This window comes from Tupaia chinensis, unplaced genomic scaffold (assembly GCF_000334495.1).
Source record: "Tupaia chinensis unplaced genomic scaffold, TupChi_1.0 Scaffold000146_1, whole genome shotgun sequence".
NCBI lineage: Eukaryota > Metazoa > Chordata > Mammalia > Scandentia > Tupaiidae > Tupaia > Tupaia belangeri.
In genome coordinates this window covers 4332949-4352794 of record NW_006159616.1, presented here as the reverse complement: position 1 = coordinate 4352794, position 19846 = coordinate 4332949, and the positions used below count along the sequence as shown (strand labels likewise).

The 19846-nt window shown below is 50.5% G+C and overlaps 1 protein-coding gene across 4 annotated transcripts in view; it reads right to left on the bottom strand.

The window, feature by feature from the left end:
• The window catches only part of TMCO4 (transmembrane and coiled-coil domains 4), a 141611-nt gene that overhangs the window by 15376 nt on the left and 106389 nt on the right, over positions 1–19846 (bottom strand). For all 4 annotated transcript variants that reach the window (XR_003548875.1, XM_027770602.1, XM_027770603.1 and 1 more), the window contains one exon: positions 4336–4453. Coding sequence is in view for 3 of the 4 variants with exons in the window: in XM_027770602.1 (XP_027626403.1) it covers positions 4336–4453 (118 nt within the window). In the remaining variant the exon portion in view is untranslated. The remainder of the gene's footprint in view (positions 1–4335; positions 4454–19846) is intronic.

The following is a 19846-nucleotide window of genomic DNA, read 5'->3' as shown; positions in this document are numbered from 1 at the left end:
CCCCACCGTTGGCCATTTTGGGTTTTCGCCGCCTTAACCCCCATGCCACCAGCTGGTCCTCTTCGTTCTTTCTACCATATCTTGATTCTTTTTTTTTTTTTTTAAGAATTATTTTATTTAACTTTATTTATTTACTTATTTTAATTTGACCAGAGAGGGATAGAGTGAAAGAGAGAGAGAGAAAGGGAAAGTGAGAAAGCAAGCCACCAGATCTGAGACTGGAACTGTGGTCAGTTATGTGGGGAGTCCTGTGCCCTTACCGACCATGCCACCTGCCAGCTCCCCATATCCTGATTCTAAGAACTGAGCCAAGGGGTCGAGCCTGGCACTTGCCGGGTCTTCCGCCCGTTGCTGCATTATTGAGGTTTTTAAGTCTGTTTAGAGAGAGAGACTCCACAGGGTCTTGTCATGCCGCGATCCTCCCCTGGCCTTCCAGCCAGCCAGGATCATGGGTGCACTGTGGGCACACCAGGTGTGTTAAGGCCAACCTGGGATCTGAACCCCAGGCCTGCCCACATGGCTCCACTATTATGCAATGGCACCTTACTTCCTGTGACACTGTGGCTGGGCCCATTAGACCATTTTTTTTTAAAAGAGGGGTTTGCTGTAGGGCGCGTGCACTCGCCAGACAGACAGAGAGAGACAGAGAGACAGAAAGCGAGAAATCACCCCCCAGGGGGGATGGTCATGCCACAATCCCTTCTCCTTTCTCCTCTCAGGATCTTGGGCATGTATGCACACACGCCTGGTGTGAGTTTCAAGCCACCGGGTCCGGGATGTGAATCGCGGTCGACTATGTGGGAGTCCAGAGACATAGCCATTACGCTAACTGCTGGTCCCAATTGAATTTATTATTATTGTTATTAAATTTGACATAAGAGAGAGAGAAAGCAAGCTGCTAGGTCTGGGATTTGAACTGTAGTCTGCCCTGTGGGAGTCCAGTGCCCTAACTATTATGCCACCTGCTGGCCCTCCCCCCCATTATTGCAGTTATACTTTTTTAAAATCCGTTTCCATATGAGTTCTTTCTATTAGATGGGAGCTCTTCTCACCTGTCCATCTCTGTGTCCTCATGCCCAGTCTAAGGTCTCGGCATGCAGCTTGCTGAGTGCCTCCGAGCTTCTCCTAACCTCGGGCTGGAGCCTGTTCCTCCTCCCTGAGTGCACTCCTCAGCTTAGCGGCTGCAGCCCAGCACTTTTGCCTTCCTCCATGCTCCGCCCCTCAGGGAACGCACATGCCAGTCTCTCTGGCTCCTGCCGTCTCCCAGGAGCCTCCGAGCTACTGACTCTTGCTCCAGCTCTCGTCTCTCACTGAGTTCCTGTGCAGCCTTTCCAGTTTCCTGCTGCAAAATCCACTAGCCCAGAGGAATCAGCCACTTCTCTTGCAAATGTTTCAGCCTCACTTTTCTAAACTTAAAAAAAAACGTATTTATTTTATCTAAAATAGAGTGCATTCACATAAGAGAGACAGAAACAGAGAGAGACATGGAGAGGAACACCCTCACAGGGGCACATGGTGAGCCCCTTCCTCCTGTCTCCTCCAGTCCACCCAATCTCCAGCTCTCAAGTGGGCGCCCAGAGCATTTCAGACTGACTGGGCCAGGGATTTAAACTGCAGTTGCTGTGTGGGATTTGGCCTCTCCAGAGCAGCTCTGTTGCACCATGGCGCCTGCTCCAGTGTTATGTTTACATGGTGTTAAGGGAGTCAGGCCTCTCCTGTTAAAGCCCTCGAGTCTTTTTTTAAAAATTATTTTGTTTAACTTTATTTATTTATTATTATTATTATTATTATTCATTTGATCAGTCAGAGAGAGAGAGAGAGAGAGAGTGAGCAAGCGAGAGAGCAAGCCGCCAGGTCCAAGACTAGAACTGTACTTGGCCATGTGGGAATCCAGCGCCCTCAACCACCACGCCACCTGTTGATCCCTTGTTTTTTTCTTTCTCTTTTGGCCAGCTACAACTAATCACCCAACCTTGCTGTTTCTTTCTTTCTTTTCCTTTTTTTAGAATTATTTAATTTTATTCATCATCGTCACTATTATTTTTTAATTTGACCAGAGAGAGACAAAGGGAAAGTGAGAAAGCAAGCTGCCAGGTCTGGGACTTGAACTGTGGTTGGCCTTCTGGGAGTCCAGTGCCTTAACCACCGTGCCGCTTGCCAGCCCCATGTTAAACGTTCAATGTCCTTTGAGGTGACCTGCTCTGGATGACTTACTCTACATTTTCTGTTTTTGAAGCAAAGATATTCTGAATATGGGTCCCTTATCCAACATCCTTGGGAACCTATCATGTTTCAGGATCCATAATGCTCTGGATTTAAAAAAAAAAAATTCTCTCTTCCATAGGTGAGAGAGACAGAGAGACAAAGAGAGACACATAGTACTCCCAACAGGGTCCTTTTTTAAAAAGGTTTTTTAAAAGGTGCACACACTTGCTGGAGAAAGAAGAGAAAGACAGTGAGATGCAGAGTGAGACCCTCCTCCCCCAGAGAGGAGGACCACGCCCCAACTCCTTCTTTTCCTGGGATTTTGGGCACACACACACACACACACACACACACACACACACACACACACACACACCAGCATGGTTTTCAAGCCACCGGGTTCAGGATTTGAATAGTGATTGGCCATGTGGGCCAACCATGCTTCCTTAACCATCATGCTGCCTGCTGGCCCCACCTCGAACAGGGCCTTAATGCCACCAATCACCCCCAGCCTCAGCCAGCCTCAGATCATGGGCACGCCCGTGCCTGGCGGGACTCAGGGAGGTCCCTGGCTGTGAACACGGGACCTTCCCACATGGCTCAGTCTCACAGAGCATCATGTTTTATTGCTGCACCTCTGTCTGGTCCCACATTGGGGACTTTAGAAAGATCACCTGGCTATACTGGAGCCCACATACCCAAACTGTTCTGGAAAGGGCTAAGATGGTTTCCTTGTCACGTGGCCCAGAAGCACAGTGGGAAAAGTAAAGCCCATCACTGCACCTCATCAGCTCAGGGCAAGTTTGTCACTAAGTGAATTTGCATTAAACCTGGGGAAAAACCTGCCGATTGTCAGAGCGCTTAGATTCTGGTGTCACCAAGCTTCTGTGTATCCAGCTGCAGCCGTCTGCTTTCCTGCCTCTCTTCCCTGCTGGGCATGAGTCCATGAGGCTGGGCTGGGTCTTGCCCCTTGTTGCGGCCCACCCTGGTGCCTGGCAGGAGGTTGGTGCTCACTAAGCATCTGGGGAATGAATATCCCAAGTGGCTGATGGTGATGACAAAACACAGTCCTACCTCAGAGACATTGCAGGTTCTGCTCCAGACCACGGCAATGAAGCAAGCATCACAATAAAGGGAGTCTCACGAATGTGTTGGTTTCTCAGTGCCCCTGGGACCCTTGGCCGCAGCTCCCCGTCACCCTCTCCTTACCACCAGGCTGCACAGACCCTGGGGAGCTTGCTGTCTGTCATTGGGCCACCACGGCAGGTGGCGTGGTGGTTAAGGTGTTGGATTCCCACATAGCTGACTGCAGTTCAAGTGCCAGCCCTGGCAGTTTGAAAATCATGCCAGGTGTGTGTGCATGTATGCCTGAAATCCTGAAAGGAGAATAGAGGCAAAGGGACTGTGGCGAGACCACCCCCCCCGGGGAGTGATTTTTCACGTTCCCTCTCTCTGTCTCTCTCTCTCCCCCTTCCAGCAAGCAAACATGCCGTATGGCAAAAACTTAAAAAAAGAGAAAAAGGTTTGTTTCTACAGGCCCAGCCTCTGTGGCAGTCTGTGGGCAGTGTGGCCTACAGTGATGGAGAACCCCATGGTTGATCATAGGTTTGGATCCCAAGATAGCTAGAAAACATGCTGGGGGCCACGGGGGTGCCCCAATACCCTGATGAGCTAGAGGACTGGGGAAAGGGGGTCACAGAGTAATGAGGCCCTGCTGACGGCGCTCTCCCTCAGGGGTGTGCACATGCTATTATAAAAACAGTTACGGGGTGGTTAAGGTGGCTGGATCCCGCATAGCTGACTGCACGGTTAGAAACACACTGGACACACTTGTGTGCATGTGTGCTCCAAATCCCGAAAGAAGGGAGAAATGAGACGGTCTCAGGGCTGACACAGGCTCTTCAGGGTCTTTCCTCCGCTGTCAATCATCCTATGGGACAGCTGCTTCCCAGGGTAGAACACCTGGCTTCGACATTGTTCCTAGCAGGGCCACACTGCTTGGCCAGGTCCTGGGACCTCCAGGACAGGGGCCAGGCCTTGGTCCCACCTAAGCTATGCGTCCCCAGTACAGGGACATCGGCTGCTCGATAACCACTGTTGACCCCTCGCTGACGTGCGGTTGGGACACACCTGCAGTAGCCGTTGACGATCCTTCCGGACACCACCTTCCGGAAAGGCTCCCAGTGCTTGGCGTCTCCTTCCACGGGCGCACCCAGCAAGACGACGTCCTCGATGACCCCTTGGCAATCTGGGGAGAGACCCAGGAAAAGCTGTCAGTCTCCTGGGCCACAGTGGGTTCTGGGCTGCACTCCCCACCAGCAGGGGAGGAGACACATGTCACACGCGTACATGCACACATATGTGCACATGGCACACACACATGCACAAAAACAGAGGTTTGCACTTACTGAGCTCTAGGCCCTGGACCAAGCCTGTCATGTGCTTGATCTATCCCTGCAAAACACCAGTGCCCCATCTTAGAGTTAAGGAAAACCACAGACGTGTGCAAGGACACGCGGCTAGTGAGTGACGCAGCCTGAGTTGGAGACAGCTCCTTCCACCGTGCACAAAGCTCTCATCAGCTGTGGACTCGCCGCAGGGGTGACTAACAGGCGCTGCACGCTCGCACATGCCAGGCGGGAGGCCCAATGACAGCAAGTTCCCCAGGGTCTGTGCAGCCTGATGGTAAGGAGAGGGTGACGGGGAGCTGTGGCCAAGGGTCCCAGGGGCAGGGCATGCACGTGCCAGCCGCCCTGACCTAATATTCAGAAATATTTCAGGCCAGGGCCAAAGTGCGATATGTTTGTCCTATAAATATACAAACAGAGAAGCAGTATTTCTCTTTTCTTTTAGATTTTTCCCGTAAGGCATGTGCGTTCACTGGAAAGAGACAGAGACAGTGAGAAAGAAAGTGAGAAGTCACCCCTTGGGGGGATGGCCATGCTGCAATCCCTTCTTCTCCATTCTCCTGGGATTCTGGGCACCACACACAAGTGCCCAGTGTGATTTTCAAGCCACCAGGTCTGGGATTTGAACTGCAGTCAGCCATGTGGGAGTCCAACACCTTAAGCCCCATGCCACCTGCTGGCACTGAGAAGCAATATTTCTTTACTCTGGTTGCAGACTGGAAACCAACAGTACAGAGATGGGCATGTGGACCATGCCTTGAGAACACGGCTCCAGATGAAAGAGAGGTGCACACGCACCCCACTCTGTCACAGCCCTCTTTCTGCTTCAGTTTTCTTGCCTCCTGTCATTTGTTGACCATCTTTCTCCTCCTTTAACACCGAGGTGCAACCAGGGCAGGCACTCTACGGCCCACTTCCTCAGCCACCTGGTCCACAGCTCTATGACAGGCCTACAGCATGCCTGGTACATACTTGGTGCTCGATCAAGATTCGAATGAGTGGGAACCAGCAGTTAGCGTAATGGCTATGTCGCTGGACTCCCACGTAGTCGACCGCGGTTCGCGTCCTGGACCCGGTGGCTTAAAACTCACGCCGGGCACGTATGTGTGCGTGCCCAAGATCCCGAGAGGAGAATGGAGGAGAAGGGATTGCAGTGTGACCATCCCCCCTGGGGGGTGATTTCTCGCTTTCTGTCTCTATGTCTCTCTCTGTCTGTCTGGTGAGCACACGCACCCTATAGTGAAAAACCTCTCAAAAAAAAAAAAAAAAGATTCGAATGAGTGAGTGAGTGAGTGGATAAGCTTCTGTCCACCAGGAAAGCCAGGGCATGGCCTGTGACACTGAGCTCGAGTCCCAGCTTAGCCACTTTTGAGGTATGTGACCTGAGCCAAGTTGCTTAACTTCTCTGAGCTCAGAAGAGGCCTGTGGGGTCTCACGAGGATTAGGTCACAATGTGGGTAAACCCTGCACAGCAAAAGCATGTGGGAGTCTGTGTGCCCCTTCCTGGCCCTGCACCACTGCCTGGCTCCGACTATGACTGAGTTCCTGTACCCCTCGCTCACTCCGGGGACGGTGCCACCTCTGCGGTTCGCTTGCTGAGCGACACAGGACAGCTGATTTCTTCTCTCTGGGCTCTGGCTTCTCCCTGGAGCACTTCCATTTTCTGTTCCGGCTTCCATGGCAGCATTGGTCTGAATGGGGTTCCAGGCTAGCAAGAGTTTGAGAACCCCTGTAAAGGAAGCTCTGTGAGCGCTCCTCCGCCTCGGAGAGCTCGGGGTCCACCATTTGGCACCCTGGGAGCAATGACAACCTGCATGTGATCACTGTGCTTTGTGTTGCTGCAGTAAACAGTAGACCCCGCCCTCTGGGGGCCAGTAGGCGGCATGGTGGTTAAGGTGCTGGACTTCCACATGGCTGATCATGGTTTGAGCCCGGACTCAGCAGGGTGTGTGTGCATGTGTGCCCAAAATCTTGAGAGGAAAATGGAGAAGGGATGTGTGATTTCTCACCCCCCCCTTATCTCTCTGGTGAGTGCACACAGCCTATGGCAAAAACCTAAAACAAAGAAAAAAATTTCTGTGGTGCGGAATCCTGGTCAGGGTCTGGATGGTGGTGCAGCAGCAGACGGCAGACGTGATGCTGACTCATGCGTGGACATTCCTGGTCCACACCGAGACCTTCCCGAGAGTGCTAGGCACGTGTGTGCCTACGATTTGGGGCTGCTGAGGCTGGGGACGGATCGTGGTGTCAGGACCCTATTGGGGTCTGAGCACTCCCTCTGTCATTCGTTCACAGAAGAAATAAGCAAATAAAAAGAAAGAAAATACTTAAAAACTAGAGTTCTGATTTCACTCTTTGCTTCCAGGGAGACAGTAACCTGGCGGCAGGATTTAAAACTCCAGCAAGCTGGTGGCCGGCGCTGCATAGTGAGGATGGCTGCCGCCCTCACTGGAAGGGGCACTGCAGGCGTTGCTGCTGCCGGCCGCGCGGTTGCTGGGAGGGCCCTTAGCGATCAGTAAGACTACGCTCCAATCTCTTCCCTTGTCAGAGGAGGAGACAGGCTCAGACGGGATGGGGTCTGCCCCAGGTCACACAGCCAGTGAGAATAAAGCTGGGTCCTGAAGAACTGCAGGTCCCTGGAGCCATTCTCTCTGCTGTTTGCAGCAACAACACGAAGCACAGTGATCACTGCAGGTTATTTTTTATTTTATTTTTTTTAAGACAGAGATTTTTGCTATAGGGCGCAGAGAGAGAGAGACAGAAAGCAAGAACTTACCCCCCAAGGGGATGACCATGCCACAATCCCTTCTCCTCTATTCTCCTCTCAGAATTTTGGGCATGCACACACAAGCACCCAGTGTGAGTTTTAAGGTACCGGGTCCAGGACTCGAACCATGTTTGACTCTGTGGGAGTCCAGTGATGTAATCATTACACCATCTTTTGGTCCCAACATGCAGGTTATCTTTGTTCCCAGAGTGCAAAATGGTGGATCCAGGGCTAACCCCTGAGCTCAGCAGCTCTCTGGGGGCTGGCCACTCAGGGCACCGTCTCTGTCCAACAGAATCTTGCCTCCCTAAAGGGCCCAGATGGCTTTTCCACCAAGGTGCTGAACGCTGAGGGGCTGCACCGCTTTGTGGCCAGCAGTGGTAATAGCAGCACTCCCAAGCAATGGGAGGATGGAAAACTGTAGAAGCAAGAAAGTGACCTTGAACTGACGCGAGCAGGTGAACCTCACAGAACAGCCTCAAGCCAAGCCACGCCAGGTGGATGGTACGCTGGAAAGGCATGTGCCCAACTCTGAGGCCTGCTGGTAGCTGCCTGCTGGACACCCTCTCCTAGCCTTAGACTGTTGCCAGCTCAGATGTGCATTTAAAAAACATTTATTTATTCTTTCTGTGAGCAAGAAAGGCGTGGGGGAAGAGAGAGAGAGAGAGACTCTCAACAGGGTGTCCACGCCACGACACCCCTCAGCCTCGGCCAGCCCGGATTGGGCGGTTGTGCCTGGTCTGTTCAGGGAGGTCTCTGGAAGCTGACCTGGGACCTTCCCATGTGGGTCTGCCTTGCAGAGGGCTGTGTGACTGCTGCACGGAGGCCTGGGCCTGCCACGTGTGCTCTTACGGTTTAGGGAGGAGCTGCTCTCTGCAGGGTGGTACACTGGACGTAGCTGCGCAGCAGGCTGTCAGCAACGCACAGCGGTTAGCTAAGGGACGTCGGCAAGAGCGCCTTACACCGCCAAGGTAGAACCCTGGCCGGAGGTCGGAGGCCCTCACTAGCCGACCATTCCTGGAAGGGAACAGGCCTGGGGGAGCCTGTGCTAGGAGGATGTAGACAATGGCCTCTACAGTAGTAGCTGCTGCAGAGGGAAAGGAAGTCTAAATACACTCTTTGGTCCAAAACATTATAATACCAGACTTTAAAGTCAAAATACAGAAAATTCTCACCCAGTGCCACTTCTAGTGTCAAGCAGGCCCCATCCATGGGGACAGCTCTCTCGGGTCGTGATGTGAGTTGGTAGGTACAGACACCCTCATTCTTCTTTTCTCTTCTTTCTCTTTCTCTCTCTCTCTCTCTTTCTCCTTCCTTCCTTCCTTCCTTCTTTCTTTTTCTTTCTTTCTTCCTTTCTTTCTTTTTAGAGAGAGAATTTTGCTATAGGGCACATACATCACCAGAGAAACAGAAAGAGACAGAGAGACAGAAAGTGAGAAATCACCCCTCAGGGGGGGATGGCCACGCCACAGTCTCTCCTCCATTCTCCTCTCAGGATCTCGGGCACACACGCACACGCACCCAGTGTGACTCTCAAGCCACTGGGTCCGGGACTTGAACCGTGATTGGCCATGTGGAAGTCCAACAACATAACCATTATGCCATCTGCTGGTCCCACTTCTTCACTTTTCAAAACCAAGGAAAGAAACCAGAAGTTCACATTTTCATAATCACTAACACGAGAAGAGTCTTTTTGCTGCAGGTACAATGAGTGTTCAGTGAAACAAGTTTGAATTTATTCCTCCTGCTACCATCAGCTTGTGAATTTTAAAAGATATTAAGGTAGTTCTTTTGCTTTATAAATATTCAGACGTTTTATGTAAAAGAGGACAGAGATTATCTGCAAGTTTAAGAGTCACTGACATGCGCGGCATTTATGCTTGAGTTTCTCATTTTTAAAACAGTTCTGGGTATTCTTAGTATTCTACTGTTACTGTTAGAGCTGAAGGCCTTTTACCCTGTTATAATGTTAGCATTAAAGAGGCTCCCAACCTCCAATAGTTAAGAAAGAAAAGCTTAATCACTCCCATTGTTCTTTCACCCCCTTTCACTTTTCATCATCAACATGTACAGAGGAAACCGCTTCTCTCTAGTGCTTTCTTTGCTTTTACCTCTTATTTTCATTCTTAATACAAGAACCAACGTGATCTCTTTAAAATGTAAGTCATAGGCATCAGATGTCTTTTTGGGATGATAGAAATGTGCTAAAATTGGGATCAGCAGATAGAGTAATGATTACATCGCTGGACTCTCACGGTTCAAGTCCCATACCCGGTGGCTTAAAAACTCACACTGGGTGCGTGTGCATGCGTGCCCAAAATCCCGAGAGGAGAACGGAGAAGGTATTGTGGTGTGGCCATTCCCTCTGGGGGGTGATTTCTCGCTTTCTGTCTCTGTCTCTCCAGTGAGCACACATGCCCCATAGCAAAAACCTCTCTTAAAAAAAAAGAAAAAGAAAAAGAAATGTGCTAAAATTGAGTTGGGAGTTATGGTTGCACAACGCTGTGTGTTTACAAAAAAAAAAATAAAATAAGAAAGAAAATCACTGGATAGTACATTTAAAATAGGTAAATGGGGCCAGCAGGCGGCGGGGAGGTTAAGGCAACTGATCCCAAATGGCCGATCACACAGTTTGAGTTCTGGACCCGGCGGCTTGAAAAATCATGCCAGGTGCACGTGTATGCTCCAAATCCCAAGGAGAATGGAGGAGAAGGAATTGTGCTGTGGCCATATATAAATTACACTGGTATATAACTCACACTGGTATATAACTTACGCCGGTACATGACTTACGCCGGTACATGACTTACGCCGGTACATGACTTACCCTGGTACATGACTTACGCCGGTACATGACTTACGCTGGTATATGACTTACGCCGGTACATGACTTACGCCGGTACATGACTTACGCCGGTACATGACTTACCCTGGTATATGACTTACGCTGGTATATGACTTACGCCGGTATATGACTTACGCTGGTATATAAATTACACTGCAGTGAAGTCAGATCACGTCGCCTCTGTGAATCGTCGCGGGCTTATGGAGCCAGTCAAAGTCATTGCGACAGCCCTCGAAGCCCTAGGCGGCCTCCCCAGTCTCCCCTGACTCACTCTGCTCCAGCCACACTGGCCTGCTCTCCCCCAGCTGCTCCCCTCACCTCCTAACTGCCTCCCTGCCCCCACAGGGTAGGACGTGGAATCGCCCACTCCTACCGGAGCTTCCTCTGCTTTCTGTCTTTCCTCAGCACTTGCCACTGACCGATTTACTCTTCACTTTTCTTAAAAAAAAAAAATCTATGGACAGTCTGATTCCCACTAGAATGTGAGCTCCACAGGGCTGTGGAAGTGTTTGCCACTAGAAAGAGTCCACGTGATCCAAAAGGCTGGGAACCACTGGTCCAGTGGAAGTGGCCTGAAGTGGCCTTTGGCACAAAGAAACCTGGATTTGAATCCTCTTTTTGCCACTGTACGAAGTGAGGTCAGTTCTTTCTTTCTTCCTTCCTTCCTTCCTTCCACTAGAATGTGAGCTCCACAGGGCTGTGGAAGTGTTTGCCACTAGAAAGAGTCCACGTGATCCAAAAGGCTGGGAACCACTGGTCCAGTGGAAGTGGCCTGAAGTGGCCTTTGGCACAAAGAAACCTGGATTTGAATCCTCTTTTTGCCACTGTACGAAGTGAGGTCAGTTCTTTCTTTCTTCCTTCCTTCCTTCCTTCCTTCCTTCCTTCCTTCCTTCCTTTCTTTTTAATGTTTCTTCCCATAGGGTACGTGCACTTGCCAGAGAGAGGCAGAGAGAGGGAAAGTGGGATGGCAATGCTGCGATCCTTTCTCCTCCAGTCTCCTCTCAGGATTTTGGGCACGCACACACACACGCCCAGCATGATTTTTAAGCTGCCATGTCCAGGACTTGAACTGTGGTCGTCTATGTGGAATCCAGAGCATTAACCAGTACACTACCTACTGGCCTTTTTTCTTTTAAAAATTTTGCTATAGGGCATATGCACTTGCTGGAGAGAGAGAGAGAGAGAGAGAGAGAGAAAAGGGCAAAGTGAGAAAGCACCCCTCAAGGAGATGGCCATGCCACAATCCTTTTTCCGCCATTCTCCTGTTAGGAGTTTGGGCATGCACACATGCACCTGGCATATTGTTCAAGCTGTTGGTTCTAGGACTTGAGCCACGCGGTTGGCCATGTGGGACCCAGATGCCTTAAGCACCATAGCACCGGGCAGGCTGGAGGTCAGTTCTTTAAGAGCTCGAAGCCTCAGCTTCCTCATCTATAAAATGGGGAGATGATAGTGACACTGCCCTCCCGGGTTGGAGCGAGGTTCCGCGTACAGGGCAGTGTCTGGCATGTGGCGTGGTTACGGTGGCATCTCTACTGTTTTCCCCGTGTGGACCACCCACTCGGCAGGTATGTACACACGGCGTGTCTGAGATACCATCTTTGGAGAGGGCCCAACCATTTACAGCCAGCAGCTCTGTTTTTAGCCAACCATGGACCGCGGGCCCTGCTCTGCGAGTTCAGCCATGGGGTGAGTGGCAGGGGTGAGTGGCGAGTGGTGGGTAGCAGTGACCAGGACCACAGGTCCTCCGAGGGCAGAGCCTCTGGAGAGCAGCTGCTGGGTGCTGTGACCAGGGTGGAGCACTTCCTCGTCTACTTGTTCTGTGTTTAACTTTGAACCGTGCTAACACACAGAGGACACGTCCCTTCTCATCCATGGCGAAGGGTGCAGTCCGCAGCACGCCTGCGCTGCCACACGACTACCCTCGCTTGATCAGTCGGGACGCAGCTCAGTCATCCCTGCCTCGCCAGCTGCTCTCGAGCCTCCAGCAGTTCCCGCTGGGCCCGAGATAGCATCCCGCCATGTGGCACTCCTAGCAGACTGGTGGTCACTTTTGCTTTTCAGATTAAACCAAGCACCAAGAGTGGACAATTTCTTCTCAATAGTAACTTGGTTTATGCCATAGCTCTGGTTGTAAAAGTTGTATATAAATTGAGCTTTTGTAAAACTAAACATTTAAACAATTTTCTTTTTTTTTTGCTATAGTGTGTGTGAGCTTGCTGGAGAGACAGACAGAAAGCAAGAAATCACGGGGGGATGGTCATGCTGCAATCCCTTCTCTATTCTCCTCTTGGGATTTTGGGCGCACATGCACACGTGCCCAGTGTGAGTTTCAAGCTGCCAGGTCTGAGTCTTGAACTGTGGTTGGCCATGTGGGAATCCAGCGATGTAACCATTACACCATCTGCTGGTCCCTAAAGAATGTTCTTTACTGGGCTAGCACATGGCACGGTGGTTAAGGCTCTGGAATCCCACGTGGCTGACAGAGTTCTGAGTCCTAGACCTGGCAGCTTGAAAACCACAACTAATATAGGACCAGCAGTTGGCGTAATGGCTACGTTGCTAGACTCCCATGTAGTTGACTGTGGTTCGAGTCCTGGACCCGGTGGCTTAAACTCACGCTGGTTGCGTGTGCATGCATGCCCAAGATCCGGAAAGGAGAAGGGATTGAGGCATGGCCATCCCCACTGGGGGGTGATTTCTCGCTTTCTGTCTCTGTCTCTCTGTGTCTTTCTGGTGAGCACACGCACCCAATAGCAAAAACCTGCCCCCCCTGCAAAAAAAAAAAAAGAAAAGAAAAGAAAAAGAAAACCACAACCAATAAATAAATAAATAAATAAATAAATAAATGTTAAATTTTAAAAATCTCAACTATCAGAGGATGTACATGCTCAAGGCTACTGGGAGAGGAAAGTATCCGCCGAGGGGGAGCATGGCCATGCTGCAATCCTTTCTCCTCCATCTCTGCATCCTGTCAGGATTTTAGGCACGCATGCACACGCATCTGGCATGACTTTCAAGCTGCCAAGGCTGGGATTTGAACCATGGTTGGCCCTGTGGGATCTGGCTCCCTTTGCCACCGCACTAGGGGCTATCCCTGGACCAGCTCTTTTAGAGCCCCATGGAGAACCCGTGGGTACAGTGAGGGGCTTTGCCAATGGGCAGACCACTCCTAAGCTGACCTGTCATTTCGCTTTGTCCACACAGTGGGCAGAGGTTTTGAGGCCTTCGGAAGCGTCACCTCTAGAAAGTCCCCAGAAACCACAGCACATGGCGGCGAAGGTGACATCACACTCCCCCAGGCCTACCACACTGTCAGTAATGAGATTCTCCTGCCGCAGAGACCAAAGGGTCTCACGTTTGAGGAGGAAGGAAGGAGGATTTTCTTCCTCTTGGCAGGGGTTCGCGTGTGCGGCGAGTGATAAGGTGGGAAACTACAGAGGAAATTATCTCTGCGGGTCCAGAAAACGGACCTTGCAGGAAATATGAACTGCACGGACACAGAAGAAATCCATTCCCTGACACACACACGTGCACCCAATAAACACACAGAGAGAAGTGACAGAAGGGACAGAGGGACCGAGACAGGGAAGGGGAGGCTTTGTCTTCCTCCCGCCCCCGCCCCAGTGGAATGAGGTTCACACTGGAGAGAATCGCTTAAAGGGGCCTATTGGGACATATTATCGGGATCTGAGATGAACTCTTTAAGGGGATGAGTAAGCCTTCATCGCTCCTCTTTGATTCTCATAAGGCTATTACCAGCACCCTGTAAAGTAATCCGCACTGCCTGACCTCTCCTCGCTCCCTGCTGGGAGCCTGAAGCCGGGTTTGTCTGTGGATAAAGCAACTGGTGGATGCAATTCCGTGGAAAGAAAATAAATCACATTGAACGTGATGTCTGCTATCGTGGGGATGAAAGAGCCTGCTGAGCGAGTCGCAGTCTGCCCTGTATTTCAGTCGGTGTCTAATAGCCTCGGCAGTTTTCTGAAAAGTGGGAGTTAGCGATTCTGGGTCTGGACACACTTTCTTGCCTTGGTTTTATCTTGCAAACATCATAGGCAGCAATGGTGGCCTAACTTCATAGGGGCAGGGAATGGAACTGGAGAGAGGGTTTGCCGCCGAGGGGGTTATTTATTTATTTATAAACAAAGTTCTGGAAAATTTTTTCTTTTTTTGTAGCAAAAAGCTACAGGGTGTGTGCGCTCGCCAGAGAGACAGAGAGAGACAGAGATACAGAAAGCGAGAAATCACCCCCCAGGGGGGATGGTCACGCCGCAATCCCTTCTCCTCCATTCTCCTCTTGGGATCTTGGGCATGCACGCACACGCGCCCAGTATGAGTTTAAGCCACGGGGTCCAGGACTTGAACTGCAGTTGACTACATGGGAATTCAGTGACATAACCATTACGCTAACTGCAGGTCCCACCAAAATTCTGGAATTCTATTTCTTTTTTTTTTTTTTTTGAGAGATTTTCACTGTAGGGCGCATGTGCTCGCCAGACAGACAGAGAGAGACATAGAGACAGAAAGCGAGAAATCACCCCCCAGGGGGGATGGTCACGCCGCAATCCCTTCTCCTCCATTCTCCTCTCGGGATCTTGGGCACGCATGCACACGCGCCCGGCGTGAGTTTTAAGCCACCGGGTCCGGGACACGAACCACGGTCGACTACGTGGGAGTCCAGCGACATAGCCATTACGCTAACTGCTGGTTCCCTGGAATTCTATTTCTTAATCCTCCTCTTCTCCTTTTCCTCCTCCTCTTCTTTTTTTTTTCTCTTTTTTTCAACTTGCTATAGGGTGCATATGCTTGCTGGAGATGAGAGAAAAAGAGAGAGAGAGAGAGAGAGAGAGAGAGGAGAGAGAGAAATTCCTTTCGGGGGGAATGGCCACACTGCAATCTCGTCTCCTCTATTTTGCTCTTGGGATTTTGGGCATGCATGCACATGTGCCTGGCATGTTTTCTAAGCCACTTGGTCTGGAACTCAACAGCACAATTGGCCATGTGGGACCCAGCTGCCATTTTTTTTTTTTTTTAAAGGTTTTGGCCATAGGGTACGTACTGGAGACAGAGAGAGGGAAAGTGAGGAATCCTCCACTTCCCAGCGGCATGGCCATGTTGTAATCCTGTCTCCTCCGTTCTCCTCTTGGGACTTTGGGCATGTACGCATAAGCGCCTGGTGTGATTTCTCAAGCCGTCAGGTCCAGGACTCGAACTGTGGTTGGACATGTGGGAGTCCAGAGCTTTAACCATGGAGCCCAGCCATCTTAACCACCACACGACCAGACAGCACCCCTCCTCTTCTTCTTTATCACGATGATCACCACAGCTGATTTTCGGGACGGCTCAGGACTAAGTGATTACAAATCTGTGATTTCATTTAGTCCTGACGACAACACTAGGAGGTCAGCGTGATTACTCCATTTCAGGATGGGAAAGCCTAGCCCCAGAGATGCTAGTGAGCTCAAGGTCACACGGTAAGTAAGTGGCACGGTAGAATTTGGTTATTTGTCTGTTTCCTCTCCTATTCTCTGGTCTCATTTTCCATTACAATCAAATATAATCTTCAACCAAAATATGTCTTTTGACAACCATGACTTTTTTTTTTTTTGAGAGGTTTTTGCTATAGGGCGCGTGCGCTCGCCAGACAGACAGAGACAGAGAGACAGAAAGCAAGAAATCACCCCCCAGGGGGGATGGTTACACCGCAATCCCTTCTCCATTTTCTTCTTGGGATCTTGGGCACGCACGCACACGCATGCCACTGGGTCCGGGACGCGAACCGCAGTCGACTACATGGGAGTCCAGCGACATAGCCATTACGCTAACTGCTGGTCCCAATCATGACATCTTTTGAAGTAGTCTATCAGAAACAGAACACACACACCTGCAGAAATGATTTGACAGATGCACGAGACACATTAGCAGGTAAAATTTACCAGAAGATCAATATCCCAGTGTGGCCCAAGTCAAAGGTAAATGACCTTTTGCCTTCGTAATCTCTGGCCTATATGGCAAACCAGAGGTGGGCAAACAGATATTGCTAAGAAAAATAGCAATAGAAAATAGCAATAGAAAAGGTGAAACATGACATGCTTTGTAGTTTTTAGTGGACAGCTAATGTCAATTGGCCCACACCTTGATACGTGAACTCAATTTTCCTCTCAGAAAGGCTAATTTAAATGAACCAGTATAGAACAAGAAGTTTCATTTACGCACACACACACACACACACACACACACACAAATAAAATGTCATACGTGTTCTATCAGTTAGCTATTGCTGTGTAACAAATCACCCCACACTCAGTGGCTTAAGATAATCATTGATTATTTTTCATGACTCCACTAATTGGCTGGGCAGTCCTGCTGGATTACCCAGGCAGAGCCAGTCCTACTGGACTCACTCATGTATCTGCAGCCAGGTGGAGGGAAAGCTGAGAGCTGGCTGGGATGACAGCTCGCACTGGGTAGTCTCTCATCCTCTAGTGGGTGAGCCTGAACTAGTTCTTACCCCAAGTGGCAAGGTTCTAGGGGAGAGTGGAAGCCAATCCTCTTGAGGTCTAGGCCTGAAAATGGCATGATGTCATTTCTTCTACTTTCTATTGGCCAATGCAAGTCACAAAACCTGCCTAGAATCAAGGAGTAGGGGAACCAGAAGATGGAGTAATGGTTACATCACTGGACTCCCACATAGTTGACAGCAGGTTGAGTCCTGGACCGGGCAGCTTAAAACTCATGCCAGGTATGCCAAAGATCCCGAGGGGAGAATGGAGGAGGAGAAGTTGCAGTGTGGCCATCTCCCCTGGGGGGTGATTTCTCGCTTTCTGTCTCTCTGTCTCTCCAGTGAGCGCATGCAGCCTATAGCAAAAATCTCTCTTTAAAAAAAAAAAAAAAGGAGCAGGGAGGCAAAGACTCTACTTAGTGATGGGAACAGCTCTGAGGTCACACTGCAAAGAGTGTGAACACAGGGAGGGGTGGGGACTTGGCACCTTTTGTGGTCAGCTACTGCAGGTGTGCACAGTAGATCTGAAACCGCAAGGAGGTAAGAATCCCTGATGATACCCGAGCTGGGTAATGTTTCTTCGCACCCTCACCAGAGAGGAGGGGACACTCGTGAAGAATGACGGCAGGCTATTGGCAGGTGGCTAGCTCCGGGGATGTGGTCTTGGGAGCCCTGAGCTAAGGCAGAGCTTTAGAGGACGCCAGGTAGTCGTCCCAAGTAGTCGACCGCGATTTGAGTTCCGGACCCAGTGGGTAGAAGCCTTGCCGAGGACGTAATCGCTGTTCCACTTCTGAAACAAACGACACCCTGACGGATGCGAAGGCCAGTGGGGACAGCGCACCGACGGGATTTGACAACGAAATCCGCCAGCTGCTTGCATGAACGGCTCCCACCAACCATGTACCCGTCAGCAGCCTATAAACATGCATGCGTCTTGCCCTCCTCAGCCCAGGCCCAGGACCGCCGAGGTAACTGGGAAACAGAATCACACCCCGACCTCGGTTACCACCCTCCCTCCTCTCTACGCACGGTTTCCCCACCCAGCCAGCCCTGTGGCAGGGCTCCCTCATACCTGTGGGAGGCGGTGGAATTCTTAAAACATATTCTATCTATGAATCAAAAGGCTACGTGACCCTGATTCTGTACAGTTTGGGTCATTACAAGAAAGGGTGAGGGGCCAGCAGGTGGCATGCTGGTCCAGGTGCCAGACTCCCACACGGCTGACTGTGGTTTGAGTCTAAGACCTGGTGGCTTGTAATTCATGCCGAGCTTATGCATATGAGTGCCCCAAATCCCAGGAAGAGAATGGGAAAGAAGGAATTGCAGTGTGGCCATCTCCCCCAGGGGTGTGGTTTCTTGCTTTCCATCTCACTCTCTCTCTCTGGTGAGTGCACATGCCCTGATGGCAAAAATAAAACAAAATGAAACAACTTAGAAAGAAAAGAAAGAAAGAAAAAGAGAAAGAAAGAAAATGGTGACTTGTCACTAATAGTATTTAATTTTTCTTTCTTTGTCTTTCCTATAAAAAGAAAGTCTGGGACCAGCAGTCGGTGTAAGGGCTATGTCACCTGACTCCCATGTAGTTGACCGCGGTTCGAGTCCCGGACCCAGTGGCTTAAACTCACGCTAGGAGCGTGTGCATGCATGCCCAAGATCCCGAGAGGAGACTGGAGGAGAAGGGATTGCGGTGTGGCCATCCCCCATGGGGGTGATTTCTCGCTTTCTGTCTCTCTGTCTCTCTCTGTCTTTCTGGTGAGCACATGTGCCCTATAGCAAAAACCTCTAAGAAAAAAATAATAAAAAATAAAAAGAAAAAGAAAGTCCGTGGCCAGTCCATTTCTTCCTGACTTCCATTTGGAAAAAGAAGTTTACTGAACCAATGGCACATTTTGGCCTTGGCTACCAGAGAGCCCAGCCATTCTCAGATGGGCAGAGCTTGGACTCTGGTAACGGGTCAGCAGGGTCCCATGCTGGCCTGGTGTGTGTGGAGAACGGCCCAAGAATCCTGACGTTGCAGGGCCGTTGGGAAGGTTCCACAAGGTAATGTCACAGCAGGCACACCATAAATACGAGTTCTTTCCCCTCTCTGTGCCGAATAAATGCCCATCAATTAAAACAGAAAGGAGGAAATTTCTCAGGACGTAAGAGCTGTCAAGTTCTGCACAAGCCCACAATGAAAGGTAGTCAGCAGACTCTTGTCAGCAAGTGCCTTCTGGAAACTCCACGACCGGGCTTGGAGGCGGTGAGGCTGCAGGAAGTGGTTCCCCAGCCCTATTCCTCTGTGAAGAGCACTCCCCTGGAAGCTGCCACGAGGTGGTGCTGTGGCCACCACATCAGCTCCAGGTGTCTCCATAGCAGGGCCCTATTCCAGGAGCTTCCAGGATGGCCAATCCAGATGGAGGGGGAGGAAGCTTCCTGCAGTGGGTGGGCTCCTCCCTGTGGGCCCAAGAATGGAGCCGGGAGAGCGGGACCCCAGGCTTAGCCTTGCCAGGGACTATGCCGCTGGCTCAGTGGGTAAGCCCTCAGCTGTAAAACGAGAGCCTTGTTTTCCAGGTTGGTTCTGGTGGCTTGAAAACATGCTAGGTGTGCATGTGGGCATGCCTACATTTTTTTTTAATAGGGATTTTTGTCTTAGGGCACATGCGGTCTTCGGCAGCATTTGGTACTGCCATGAGCTATTTTAAGGCTGGCATCTTGTTTGGTTAACTAGGTTATAGGATCTTAGAGGGCAGCAAGCTTGTCATGGGACAGGGTAAGAGAAGTGTTAACAAGATCTGGTTTAGAGTCACACTCACCTGGATGAGAATCTCAGGTTTGCTAACCACTGGCTGTGTGCCCTTGGGCAAGTCACTTCACCTCCTGGGAGTCTGGGTTCCCCATTTATGAAAACAGAGAATGCACTACCTGTTCGTAGGTGTGATAATGCCCACGCCTTCCAAGCGGACTGGGGAGAAGACCGGGGTGGATTTTGTTCCTACCCAGTACACAGGAGGTGCTCAATAAACACCACCGGCTCCCTCCTCCTTGGAACAATGGTTTCTTTCTTTCTTTCTTTCTTTTTGAGAGATTTTTTTTTTTTTTTTGCTATAGGGTGCATGCACTTGCCAGACAGACAG